Raw genomic sequence first — 14,235 nt, 5'->3', positions numbered from 1 at the left:
CTGAACCGGTACTTTACCCCGAGGAGGAGCCCCACCGGCCCGGACAGACCGGACCGAGCCGAGCCTCCACCTGCTGCTTCTCCGCGCGCCTCCTGCGCACACCGAGCCGGCACGCGCGCGGCTTATCTAATCAGAGACCACGTCGATAACTTTCACTTTCCGGTCGGATGTAAATGCTGCGGGTCGCTCGCAGCGGGTCCAGTTAGACATCAGCGGTCCTCTTCTGCCCGCCTCACCATGAGTCTCTGGACTAACGGCTCCTCCGCGGACCTGCCGGGCTCCAACTCCTCCAACGGCTCCCAGCACCGCGGGGCCCCCGGCGCCGCCCCGCTGGACCTGAGCCGGGCCGTGCCGGTGGGCATGGTGCTGGCCTCCTTCATCATGTTCGCCATCGTGGGGAACATCCTGGTCATCCTGTCCGTGGTGTGTAACCGCCACCTGCGGATCCCCACCAACTACTTCATCATCAACCTGGCCATCGCGGACCTGCTGCTGGGGACCACCGTGCTGCCGGTGTCCGCCACGCTGGAGGTCAGTGATCAGTGAGCGGTCATTTAATGAACACAGAGCACAAAGCCAAGTGCTGCAGCGATGCTTTGTTGATGCATTTTGTTCCTCAACTTTGGATAAAAGCCTGAAGGAAAGAAAAGAGAAATAAAAGATGAAGAAGCAGACATGAAATCATTAATCAGTTAATTATCATTTATCAAGAAAAATGCCCGATAGATTTGTGTTCTTTTTAATATAACTGCATTTCAGTGAGCGCTTTGACAACAGGCTGATGGTAATAATAGTAACATGTATGATAATAAACACTGTAGATCTATAAGGCTATAAAGACAGACACTGGGAGGGATTCTTACAGTTTTGAGACATTTCATAGACATTAATAGTTGGCGATGGAGCAGTGGATAAGACACATGCGTTTGGTGTGAGAGACTCGGATCAATTCCCACTGCGACACGTCCACCAATGTGTCCCTGACCAAGACACTTAGCAATTGTAAGTGTCTTTGGATTAAAAAAACATCAGCTAAATGAATAAAAAAAAAAAGTAGATGAATTAAAGACAAGAAAATAAAGGTTGTGACCTGAGAAGAAAAGTAACTGAAGTAAGGATATAATTTGAAATATAGAGATGTTGTTGATTAAATCCTTTAACAGAATAAAAGTCTGCATGATGGAAACTCTTAAATAATAATGACCTAACTGTCTTTTACAGATTAACTTGTCACAGTTTCTTAATCTCAAAGTTTAAAGTATCAAAGCTAAAGTATCTGACAGGATGTGATTACCTAAATATCACAGAGCGTTAGAGGTGAGACACGGTTAGATGACTTCCCATGATCCTCAGAGTGTGTTGGCAGCAAACGGCAGCCTAACATCAAACACAGCGACGGCAGCAGACTCACGCTCCGGGGTCAGGAGCTCCTCAGATCCTGACCTGCATGTTTCACAGTTAGACTAACTTTAGCACACGGAGCACAGTGACGGCACAGTTTCACTCTAACAAGCCTCCTGCACCGCCCGCCCGCCCGCCGCCGGCACGCCGCCTCAGCAGGAACCGTACAGGTGTTTGTTCTGTGACAGGAGGAAGTCAGGTGACTGAAGTCTGTGCAGAGGTGGACTCATCAGGACTTCTCAGGTCCTGAAACCCAGTCACTGTTGAATTATTTAGTTTTAAGTTAAATAACGTTACTGACTAATGTTATTTTAACCCAAACCACGAAACTGTGACCGTTTCTACCACCTGACCTCCGTAACGTCCTCACGGTCCGGACGCCTGTCTCTGGACTGGCACTGTCCAACGGTCAGAAACTGTATGCGTCACTTCGGCAGGCGCTGACACACGTGTGTGATCGTCCTCTCTGTCGGTCAGCTCGCTCTCCCTGAACTTTACAAGCCGCCAGCTGGCCCGTCACGCCGCCTCTGACCGGCTGGAGCTCCCTGTGGCTCAGAAGGCCGGACCGTCGAGCTGTTTCTCTGAAAACCACGGTGAAGGTTTCTGGTATACAGCACATCTGCGTTAACCGCAGGGTTGTGTGTGTTTGATCCCCGGCTGTCCACATGTTAAAGGAGCAACACACTGACCCCCAGCAGCTGGCCGCTCGCCGCCATCAGCGTGTTCAGGGAGGAAACGGTGACTCGGTTCAGGCTAATCATCGGAAAACAATCCTGACGCGTCTCTTTGGAAATGATCAAACACACATTTCACAACAAAATCTCTAAATTCTGATGGAACAGTACGCAAACGTTTCCCATCGAGCTCAGCTTTGGTGAACTTTGAACTCAGAATCCATCTTGACAGAGCTGTGCTCTGATTGGACAGAGAGTCCAGCATGGAGGAAGCGGTGTGTCCAGTTTGACTGCAGCTCTCCTGCGAGCGGATGCCTGTAACGTCCTGTTAGACCTGGTCACTGGATCAGGGCCAGTTCTCCTGGACACAGGTGATGTCGCTGCCATGTGTGCAGGGAACTGCGTCTCTAATCAAAAAGTGAAGTGAGCACGTGCAGGACAAGAGGCAGCAGAGCGGCTCATCAGTGAGCGTTGAAATGATTCCCTCCAAAGAGCGACAGGAACACAGAGTCTGAAGCTCAGGACCGTCACAGCGTCCTCCCTCACAGTCTAATTACTCACCTGCTGATCTACAGTCAGCGGGTTACAGAGCATGGAAACACCTTCTCTGTCTCTCAGGGCTGCCGACTTTATGATTTAGTTTGGAGTGAGAGTGTCTCTGAGGTGCATTTTATGTGACAGGGTTCAGAGGTCATCACTCCTCAGTCACCAGGAAAGTTCAACCTCCAGACATCACGGCCTAAATCAGCACACCAAACCTGCTATCTGGGAACGGCCCCCCAGAAACTGTTTTCCTGCTTTCTAGTTCATCTGTGGAGTCATTTTCCTGTTGAAATGGTTTTTCTCCTATATTTAAGGTGACACAACTTCAGCGGGGGTCTGGGCCTCCTCCCCCAGAAACACTGGAGCATTAAACACTTAACTTCCTGCATTCTGGTGAACATTTCTGCCGTCACTGCAACAACTGATGGTGGAAGTGTTTTTATTTATAAAACTCGTGTTTCTCAGTCTGCGTTCTTTTCTGGACTTGTGTATTTGTGAAACATCACCAGTCGCAGCCCGAGTACTTTTCCAACTGACCCTTCGCTAAGCCACGCCCCGAACACGCAGCTGGCCAATCACTGCGCAGTATAGGACTCGCTCTAACTGAGGTCCGACACTTTCGTAGCTGAGCTCCAGTGACTCTAATGCAGAAAGAGTCGTTTTCTAGCTTTTTCTGGCTGGATCTTTCTAAGATCTGGTCAAACGCTGTTCCTGGAGCATCTTGTAATAATTACAGCAGCTACCAGAGAGGCTGAAAGGAGAAGGACGATTTATTCTCTTTCCAAAACCTAAAATAATCTGAGTCCGTCTGAGTCATTTTGAGTCCGTCTGACTCCGTTTGAGTCCAGCTGAGTCCGTTTGAGTCAGTTTGAGTCCATCTGAGTCCGTTTGAGTCCATCTGAGTCTGTTTGAGTCAGTTTGAGTCCATCTGAGTCCGTTTGAGTCCATCTGAGTCTGTTTGAGTCAGTTTGAGTCCATCTGAGTCTGTTTGAGTCAGTCTGAGGCTGTCTGACTCCGTTTGAGTCCATCTGAGTCCATCTGAGTCAGTTTGAGTCCATCTGAGTCCGTTTAAGTCATTTTGAATCCGTTTGAGTCCGTTTGAGTCCATCTGAGTCAGTTTGAGTCCATCTGAGTCCGTTTGAGTCCATCTGAGTCTGTTTGAGTCCGTTTGAATCCATCTGAGTCCGTTTGAGTCCATCTGAGTCCGTTTAAGTCCATCTGAGTCAGTTTGAGTCTGACAGCCTGAATACAACCTTTAAATGCACAATGCAACTGCAAAACTGTCTGCTTCTTTCTGAGATCGCTTTTTCCAACATATATAGACAATATTTCTGCAGTAAAAGACAGTGGCAGCGCCGACAGTTTGTCGGACTTAGCAACAGTAACAAAGGGGGGCGGGGCTTAGCGAAGGGTCAATTCAAAGGTTCGCAACTATCCAACCCCCCCCCCCCTCCCCCTCCGCCCCCGCCCCCGCCTCCTAGGTATGATGCAAATAACGGCAACAGGCATAAACGAGAAACCAGGGCTTGCAAAAGGTTCCTAGGTACGTATCGAATATGCACCAAAAAGCATCGGGGGAATCCATGTGCTATCTTGGCTTGCAGTCTGCAAGGAAGAGGTATGATGCGAACTTAAATAACTTAAATATAAAAATAAAAGATTTCCCTCTGAAATGTGAGGAAGATGTCTGCTGTGAAGAGCTTCTGTACTGAACAGGAAGTGGACTCATGTACTTCCTGTCCCCGCAGGTTTTGGATTACTGGGTCTTTGGTCGGATCTTCTGTGACATCTGGGCGGCGGTGGACGTCCTGTGCTGCACGGCGTCCATCATGTCTCTGTGCGTCATCTCCATCGACCGATATATTGGCGTCCGCTACCCGCTGCAGTACCCGATGATCGTCACCGAGAGGCGGGCGTTGCTCGCCATGCTGGGCGTCTGGATCCTCGCCATCGTCATCTCCATCGGCCCGCTGCTGGGCTGGAAGCAGCCGCCATCACAGGTACTGAAACTACCCATCATGCACCACTGAGCCAGAACACATGAATCTATAAAAAGATTCAGATTTCGTCATTGAGGCTCCGAGTGAGGCCTCCAGCTGGACCTCCAGTCCAGAACACATCAGTTACCCTGCTTTCCAACGGACTTTATAGATTAGAAGCCTGCTTTATAGTCATTGTTTCACAAGTCTTAAGTCAAGTCTCCAGTCATAGCACTCAAGTTCGAGTCAAGTCTCAAGTCCTAAACTTTGCGTTTTGAGTCCTTCACAAGTCATAATGTGCTCCTAACCAAATGTAACACCACTTCAGATTTTTAACAAGAGTTAAAAATGAAAAGGACTTTATTGAAAACGTTAACAGAAAAAAGGCAGAGGCGCAATTTCACACCTTTCTTTAAAGCCCCTGACATACTTGCTTTTTAACAATGAATCCACTAGGGGGCAGACCAGGACTGGATCATGCCTCGCCGACACCGAATTGTTTTCCTTCACTACCTCTGAATTTGCACATCATAAACAAACCAAACACAGCGAAGCTCAAGGAGGTTATGATTTTAATGAGACATCATAACGATCTTGGTAATTGCAGACTAGCTCCAGGAGTTTTATTGTAAACATCCCGCCATAAATCTCCTTTTTAAAAGTCTGCTGCTGACCTTCTTCTTCTTCTTCTTGTGGGTATAATGGCAGTTGGCAAACCAACTGCATACCGCCACCACCTGGGTGGTGTGTGAACAGCAGTTTGCTGCTGACTTGCCGAGTCGTATGTAGCTGCAGTACCGGAGGCTGCAGTTTCAGGACCGCGATCCTAGGACGGGAACTGCATTTCTAGGACCCTTGTTTACTTTGATACTGCCAGCTAGCTGACTGGCTGTTACTCTTGACAGCCCCCTGAAGCCAATTACCGTCACCACAACCATCACAGAGTGTGTGCCTAAACCTAAGTTATTGATTATATGCATGTCGACTGGTCAACCCAACCCGATCTCACGCTCAGGCGTCACATATTCACGCTTTGAAAAAACTGTGGCTACGTGTATATGTGACGCCTGAGCGTGACAAAAGGCTGGGTTAACCCTACAGCTGCTAGCAGACAGGGTTAACCTCCTTCGTGTTCCCAACCCACTAGATGCCACTATAGCAAAAGAATTACGCACCTAAAACTGCAGTCCCAGGATTGCGGGGGTCCTGAAACTGCAGCCTCCGGTACTGCAGCTAGATAATACCTGCCGGTCAGATCGACATGCTGCCCCCACGTTCATGTGCTGAATTGCGTCTCGCGGACGTGTAGCGTTAATTTCTGGAGATGTGCACAACCTACGCTCCAAAGGAACGCAGGATACGCGTGGCAGCCATCTTGCCTACGCGACACGTAGTTAAAAGCAAGTATATCTGGGACCAGATGATCTCATTGAGATTTAAAACCTCTTTTTTAAGAGAGACCTGGTCAAAACAGCAGCATACTGACAGAGCAGAGTTACAGATAAGAACACATGTAACAACCAAAGGACATTCAACAAAGACTCAATACACAAAGTAGCAGTACCATTTTAAGTTAACCACTTAAAAGCACAATTTGTTCAATTTTAAAAGCAGTGACAAAATAATAGCATCTAGTGACCCCAGATGTTTAAGCTTCAGTCTGCAGTGTATTCAGGTGGAGGGAGCAGGGCAGCTAAAGGCCCTCTTACCGAGCTCTGTACTGAGGTACAGATAGGCACAGACAACACAAGAGACAACAAATACAAGTGACATATAAGTGCAGAGAGAAGAGGGGAGCATACCAAGGATAGACTTGCAAATGAAAGTGAGCCAATGTATGATCCTCCTCATTGATAGTCATTTAGTACAACATACAACGGTGTGTAAGAGCTTTACATCCAGTCACAAACCTTGTGCACCGTGGTAGTCAGGATTCAACGTGGATAAACGTCGGTCAGGCGCACACAGATTTTACATATATCACCATTTCTATTTGGGCCTGGAGAGGATATTTAAAATTACAGAGTCATAGATGAAGAGGTTGTTCGAGGTGTTTCCAAATAAGATCCCAGTAAAATATGTTTGTTGAGATCATAGAATCAATTAAACCGTCAGTCTCATCAGTGAATCATCAGATTTAAGCTGGACAGTTTACTGAAACAGATCAATCAGTCGATCAGCAGAAGCTCCAGCTGCTGTGATGAAATCACTGCTTGCAGGTGAAGAACGAGCTTTCAGTCTTTATTGATTTTTAAAACCCCTCACAGAACCCAGCTGTAGATTTTCTTTGCTGCACATTAAAAACCTTCTCGTCTTCAGAAGTTTGTGTGCTAGAGTTGAAAGCTCTGCTGAAGGGAGGTCAGGATCTGTGTGTTGGTGTCAGTTGTTGAGATAAATATGTCAGACTAACCTCTCGCCGCCCTGCAGGACGACACCGTGTGTCTCATCACGGAGGAACCGTTCTACGCCCTCTTCTCGTCGCTCGGCTCCTTCTACATCCCGCTGGCCGTCATCCTCGCCATGTACTGCCGCGTCTACATCGTGGCCAAGCGCACCACCAAGAACCTGGAGGCCGGCATGATGAAGGAGCGCCAGGAGGACTCCAACGAGCTCACCCTGAGGATCCACTGCAGGAACCACCAGATCCAGGAGCTGTGCCCCGCCTCCAAGGCCGGAGGGGGCGGGGCCTCGGCCGCACGCAGCACGCTCACCGTCAAACTGCTCAAGTTCTCCAGAGAGAAGAAGGCCGCCAAGACGCTGGGCGTGGTGGTGGGCATGTTCATCCTCTGCTGGCTGCCTTTCTTCCTGGCTCTGCCCATCGGTACGTACACATCCAATCAAAACTAACCATCTTTTCAATTATTGATCTGTCTCCGGCTTTCTCAGTGAATCTTTTGGCCCATTAACCCGGCGTGAGGCTTCCAAACCCTGTCATGGCGTCGTGTAACCTCCTGTCCTATTCTGGCAGTTTTTATTTGAACAGTCCCGGTTATTTGAAGCTGATGAGAGACGCTGTTGTCCTCCAGTCTAAACAGGTCGTTTATCCCTGCCTCCCAAAACGACACATATGAGCGTTTCCTGTACCAGTCCAGCGACAGGCAACGCAAGTCACGTGACATTTAACACGTGGTTAACGTGAAACGGTCGCAGAGCTACAGTGCTGGGCTGGTTTGTCCTCACGTGGACATAAAAATAAAACGACATCAGAAGATGACGTGTTTAAAGGTGATGTTTAGTTTACTATCAGAGAAAGCAGAAGCTGATCGGTTTCTGTAAACAATGAATCTCTTATCAACAGCTGATGATTTTCTGTCTTTGACGAATCGATCAATCGATTATTAGTTTCAGCTCTGTCGCTGTTAGCTTACCGCAGATGTAGCGTAAGTCATGTGAGCAGCTGGACTATTTAAAGACGGCACAGTGCTGCCGTCTTCGTCTTCTCACATCTCCATCAGTCGGTTCTTCTCTCTCAGCGCCAGAACAAAGTACGTAATCCACAACAACTCTGAACACACACCTGCAGGGCGTTCTGCTGGTTTCTTTGGGGGTTTAGTTATCTTGAATGAAAACTGTTGCAGCCTGAGTATAAAGCTCACTGATATTTCAGCCTCTAAACTGAGCAATGGAGAGCTGTAGAAACTTTGAACAAACAGTCACAAATCACAGATATATCAAACAAAAGCCCCGACACTCGGATCGCTTCGCTGGATTACACGCCAAATACCTCGGCCACCGCCACCGCAGCCCTCAGACCAGAACAAACCCGAAAGGAAAAGACAGACTCGACTTTCTTCTGCAGTATAAACAAGTACCATACCGTCACCATGGCAACCACCCTTTTCTCTTACAGTCCCACACAGCAACACATCCTCTCAGGTCTGTGAGGAAAAACAAAGATCCTGTCAGTCATTATATTGAGAAACTTTCTCAATATGAGTTACAATTTCAAAATTATTAATTAGAATTTCAAGAAACTCTGTTAGAATTTCAAATTCATGATGATACCGACAATAAAACGTGAGGCTCGTGCAGCCGTTAGAGGAGATTAAAGTGTGTCTTTGAGTATTTATATAAATGAACCACACGACAAATTCAGAGTCCCCGCCTCCTGAACAAGTAGAGACGCACACAGCAGCCTTCTGTCAGCTGTCCTAAATAAATCCACACTTTATTATGAATCCGTCTGATCCCACAGAGCCTCCCTCAGCTCCAGGTCCTGTTGTTTCAGGTCTAACTCTGTTTGCTGCTCTACGTTGGTCCTCCTGGACTTCAGGTGTCCTCTCTGAGACCGGGCGCCTCCTGTTGTGTCCAGCGAGGTCAGATGTTATTTCTGATCACAGCGTTTACTGTACTGTGTATTATAATATCTGCAGTGATTCATCCCAAACTATTCTGATCCTCAATCATTTAGGTCCCTTTTTTAGGGAAACTGTTCAACCTGTTCTCACACATGGTTTGTAACGCACTGGTTGAACCCTGTAGAGTCATTTTTGAACGCTTAAAGCAGCTGTAGGATATAAATAAAAAATTGAGAGTCTAACCAGACGATGCATTTTTATTCTTACTACCTCGCCCGCGGGGCCGTGCGCGTCCACCAGGGTCTTGAATCAAGTGTCCATATGTGACGAGTTGTGATGAGAATGTGTTGAACTGGACAGAAACTCTGTTTTTATATCTTTCTAAAGTGAATATATTTGGGTTTCAGACAGAACAAGACATTTGAAGAGCTGGGCTTTGGGAAGTTGTGATGCACATTTGTAACTTTCCGTCTGACTCGTCATCGACTAAACAATAAATCCATTAATTAGAAAAAAATGAATCGATGATACAAATAATTATTAGTTGCCCGAAACATGAGACTGGATGAGGAGAGAAGCTTTCACTGCTGATCCACATGATAATAAAATGGCCCTTTGGATTAAAGGCCGGCTGTCTGCTCTGTGAGGAGCTCGGCTGGAAATAATAACAAAATGGTGAAATATGTTTTAAACAGGTTCAAAGCGCAGCAGATAGTTCCAGTGCCTTCGGTCTAACAAACAGTTTGTCTTCATGTCGGTGAAGCGTCCCCAGAACGAGGTCAAAGTGTGGCTGGTGGTGAGAAACTGTTTTCTTCATGTTTGAAATATTTGGCCGAATGCTTCAGGTCCTGCATCAGCGTCCAATCAGCAGTCTCCAGGACAAACTCCAGAAATCTCAGCGCCCACAGTGACAGAGAGGAAGTTCAGCACACTTGTTATTTCTTTATTTTCTGGGATGGATTTCCCACAACAGAGACGGCGAGTGACGCCAGACATTCCCTCCGGCTGATCTCACAGATTAGAGCTGAGCCCGCTCGGATTAGAGGAGTTGGACGGGAAGCTGTTTATGTTGGTAAATACTGAGCGGATTGTGTCAAAGCCAATGAATCCCACAAAGGCTGCTCTGAGGCCGCTGCTCCTTTAGAGGCCCCAAACAGGGACAAACATCCAGCTTCTCCGGTCTTAGGGTGACGGTTTCTCATAAACTCTGGGCGTACAGGCGTGTCGGTCATGTGACAACGCAACCTGAACCTAAACTGCTCAGAACTACGGAAGCCCATTTCTGCCACTGTGATTAAGAAAAAATATCCTGTAAGTCACTATAATGAGAAACACTCTCAAAATAATAAGATATTTTGAGATATTAAGTCATTATTTTGATACTAACTCATTTTTATTACAAATTCTAACTTCTTCTTTTTATACAAATTCATTATTTTGAAATTCTAAATCTTTTTTTTTTAAATTTTGACTCATTATTTTGAAAGTCTAACTCATTATTTTGAAAGTCTAACTCATTATTTTGAAAGTCTAACCAAGTTTTATTGAAATTCTAATTCATTATTTTGAGATTCAAAGTAATTATTTTGAAATTCTATGTCTTTATTTTACCCAAACTAATTATTTTCAAGTCATTATTTTTAAATTTTAACCAAGTTTTTTGAAATTGTAACTCATTCATTTGTTTCTCAATATAATGACTGACAGGATCTTTGTTTTTCATCACAGTGGTGACTTCCATACAATCCTGAGAGGATGTGTGGTACTGTAAGAGAAAGGGGTTGTTGCCATGGTGACGGGATGGTACTGGCCGAGGTATTTGGCGTGTCGGATGTGATGTAATCCAGCGAAGCGATCCGAGTGTCGGGGCTTTTGTTTGATATATCTGTGATTTGTGACTGTTTGTTCAAAGTTTCTACAGCTCTCCATTGCTCAGTTTAGAGGCTGAAATATCAGTGAGCTTTATACTCAGGCTGCAACAGTTTTCATTCAAGATAACTAAACCCCCAAAGAAACCAGCAGAACGCCCTGCAGGTGTGTGTTCAGAGTTATTGTGGATTACGTACTTCGTACTTCTGCAGAACTAAAGTCAGGAACCAAACCCAAGAGTTTGTGTTTGTTTCCCCGACATCTGAGGGTTAGAAGAACAAGAAGAAGGAAAGCGTGAGACGCTAGAAACTAGAACAAAGTCCAGGTCCAGATGAGCTTTTCTTGCTGTAGTCGGCCGTTCAGCTTCTCTCTGTAACTGTCAGTTACAGTGAGTTCTCCTGCAGAAAATTCGGCCTCAGGAACTAATCTCGCTGCCTGCCGTCCGACTGATTTCCTAAAAAGGTTCCTGGAAAAGTTTCTGTGGTTGAGATCTTGAGATCAGCTCTAACCCTTCAACAGGAGCCAGAATAACAGTGGCTTAAGTGTCAGATACAGCAGAGAGTTAGCTGGTGCCAGGTGTGTCTGAATGAAGAGATACCCACAATCCCTCTGGTTACAGGAGGCCTTTGTACTGCAGCAGGTTTCATAAGAGAAAGAATAAACTGGTTTAATGTTAGCCGTGAGCGGCCTGATCCCTTGATGCTGGAGAAACAGTCCTGTGATCAGAGGACTTAACACGCTGACTCTCTTCAGACTCTCACCGGGGTCGAGGCGTTAGCAGAGCAGGCAGGAAGTCAGTGTGGCAGCTCTCTGGTCCTGAAACGAGGAGGAAAACAAACCCTCCTAAATCTGACCTGCAGAAACCAGAGCTGATGACGGACATCTGGTGGCTGATGCCCTCTTTCCTCAGGAACAATCCACTATTCAATTCAATTCAGCTTCACTGGCATTAATGTAAAACAACAATGTTGCCAAAGCTACAAATAAATTACAAAAGAACAATTCATTTAATGCATTAAATAAAAGTGTGTGTTTGTGTGGGTTAAAAAATAAAATAATAATGTTAATCATAAAATATATCAAATATAAAACAGTAAACATGTGTTTGTTTATATTAATAGACAACAAATAAATAAACAACTAAAAATCAGTATGAAATGTGAAATTTAAATAAACAAAAAGAAATAAGGGAACAATTACTAAAATAAATGAAAATAATAATAATTTGAAAAATTTAACGTACAATTATTTAATATATTTATCAGTCTAGTCTACCACTATTAGCGTGTTGTATTTCATTTCTGTCACAGAATAACGGTTGCCCTCCTGTGTTCAGGAAACTGATTGCAGCCACTTTCAGATGTCTGGACTTTTCAGATTATCTTTGGTTTTAATTTGCATATTGTTTCCTTCCATGCAAATGCAGACTGATAAATATTATGAGAGTTAAGCTCCACAATGGATTCAGCATCAGGTATCAGTTAGATTAGTTCTGCAGGTCAGCAACTCTGAGGTTCTCTGAGACCCTCGTCCCTTCAGACTCCGCCCTGATCTTTGCTCTACACTCTGAGGTGCGGCCGCCACATCTGCGCTGACGTCACGCTTCAGTTTCATTAAACGCTGAGTGGCTCAGTGATGCGGCGTCTGCTTTACGCTGAGTCATGATCTGCACTGCGCCCTCCGTAAATCAGCAGCGAGGACAGAGTGGATCTCCTTCAGCTGTTAGACAAGACTGGTTTCATTTCATTTCCTGAACGGGATCAAAGCGGCAGTAAAAGTACTTTTACGCCACCAACAGTCCATCAACTCTTCATTTTCTGTCAATCGACTGATGAATTAATCGACCAATCGATCAGCTGCACTCATAATAAAACATTAGATTTGATAAACTGTTCATGTGTTTTAATCTGGAAAGTCGCTGTCAGATAAATGAAGTAGAAGCAGAAAGTGCAGCACTTGTGTAAATACACTTCCGTTCCACCACATGACGCTGAAGATACGACAGCTGAGAGCTGCAGGCGCTACAGACGCCGCGCTCACGACCTCGGCTTTTTCTGGAAATCTGGCGGTTTCTCGACTCGAGGAGGCGTTTACATTTTACACACACGTTAACCACAGCTGTCATTTATATAAACACAGTACCAGTCAAAAGTTTGTTTGTCAAAAGTTACTTGTCTTTCACTTTTTAGCCATTAAAATAAGATCAGATTGATCAGAATCACTTTTAATGTTGGAAATGGAATATCTACATTATCTGCAGCCCTCCTACGGCACGCTCTGTTGGCTAAACCAAGTTTATCATTTTAAAAGGCTGATCAGTAGAAAACCTTTCTGCAGTCATGGCAGCACAGCTTAAAGCAGAAAAGCCCAAACTGGCTCTCAGGAAGTCACGTGATGTGAGCTTTTACTGTCAGTCTTTAAACAGCAGTGTTCTCGTGACCCCACGCTGCATCTGAAGCTGCTTTAGAGAAGAAACACCAAAGAAGAAGAGTGAAGATCCAGGGTTTTTACAGGACAGTGGTGCATCATGGGCAGGGGTCATGGCAGCGATGGAGGTCAGGTTCTTCATATATAGTCAGAGACGGCAGACCGAGGCGCAGGATCGCCTTACAAGTCCATGCTGAGGGAGAAATAATCCATCTACTCAGGATTTATCTGGAGAACATCAAACAGCTGATCCTCCCAAAGCCGCCGAAATCCCCCGACACCGGAACAGGACCTGCTCGCCTGCAGGTCAGCACCTCCTGGAAGGGGGGGGGGGCACAAGAACAGAAGAGACTATGAAAGGTAACAAGGAGACATGAAGAGGAAAGAAGGGGAGTTCTTGTCAGCTTTCACAGAGGAGCAACAGAAAGTAAACATGAGAGATATATCATATATATCAGTTTGCTCTGTGACTCCTCAGACCTGCCGTCCAGCTCTCCACCAGACGCCCTCAGACCTTCCTTTATCAGCGAAATAATGAAAATGGTGATGACGACGATGATGATGGTGATGATGATGATGGTGATGATGATGATGGTGATGGTTATGATGATGGTGAAGAAGATGATGATGATGGTGATGAAGATGGTGATGATGATGGTGATGATTACGATGATGATGGTGATGATTGTGATGATGATGGTGATGAAGATGGTGATGATGATGGTGATGATTACGATGATGGTTTAATGGTGATGATTGTAATGATGATGGTGATGATGATGGTGATGATGATGGTGATGTGTAATGGTGATTATTGTAATGATGATGGTGATGATTGTGATGATATGGTTATGATGATGATGATGATTGTGATGATGGTGATGAAGATGGTGATGATGATGGTGATGATGATGGTGATGATTACGATGATGGTTTAATGGTGATGATTGTAATGATGATGGTGATGATGATGGTGATGATGATGGTGATGTGTAATGGTGATTATTGTAATGATGATGGTGATGATTGTGATGATGATGGTTA

The 14,235-nt window shown here is 45.5% G+C and overlaps 1 protein-coding gene across 1 annotated transcript in view; it reads left to right on the top strand.

Moving 5' to 3' along the window:
- Positions 1 to 237: 237 nt before the first annotated feature.
- LOC123963883 (alpha-1A adrenergic receptor-like) overlaps positions 238 to 14,235 on the top strand; it is an 18,692-nt gene continuing 4,694 nt past the window's right edge. Inside the window, exons 1-3 of the mRNA XM_046040974.1 lie at positions 238 to 531; positions 4,367 to 4,618; positions 7,025 to 7,418. Coding sequence (XP_045896930.1) covers positions 238 to 531; positions 4,367 to 4,618; positions 7,025 to 7,418 — 940 coding nt within the window. The remainder of the gene's footprint in view (positions 532 to 4,366; positions 4,619 to 7,024; positions 7,419 to 14,235) is intronic.

This window comes from Micropterus dolomieu, linkage group LG23 (assembly GCF_021292245.1).
Source record: "Micropterus dolomieu isolate WLL.071019.BEF.003 ecotype Adirondacks linkage group LG23, ASM2129224v1, whole genome shotgun sequence".
In the NCBI taxonomy this organism is placed as follows: domain Eukaryota; kingdom Metazoa; phylum Chordata; class Actinopteri; order Centrarchiformes; family Centrarchidae; genus Micropterus; species Micropterus dolomieu.
The sequence above is the reverse complement of the archived record's forward strand: the minus strand, read 5'-3'. Positions and strand labels throughout refer to the sequence as shown.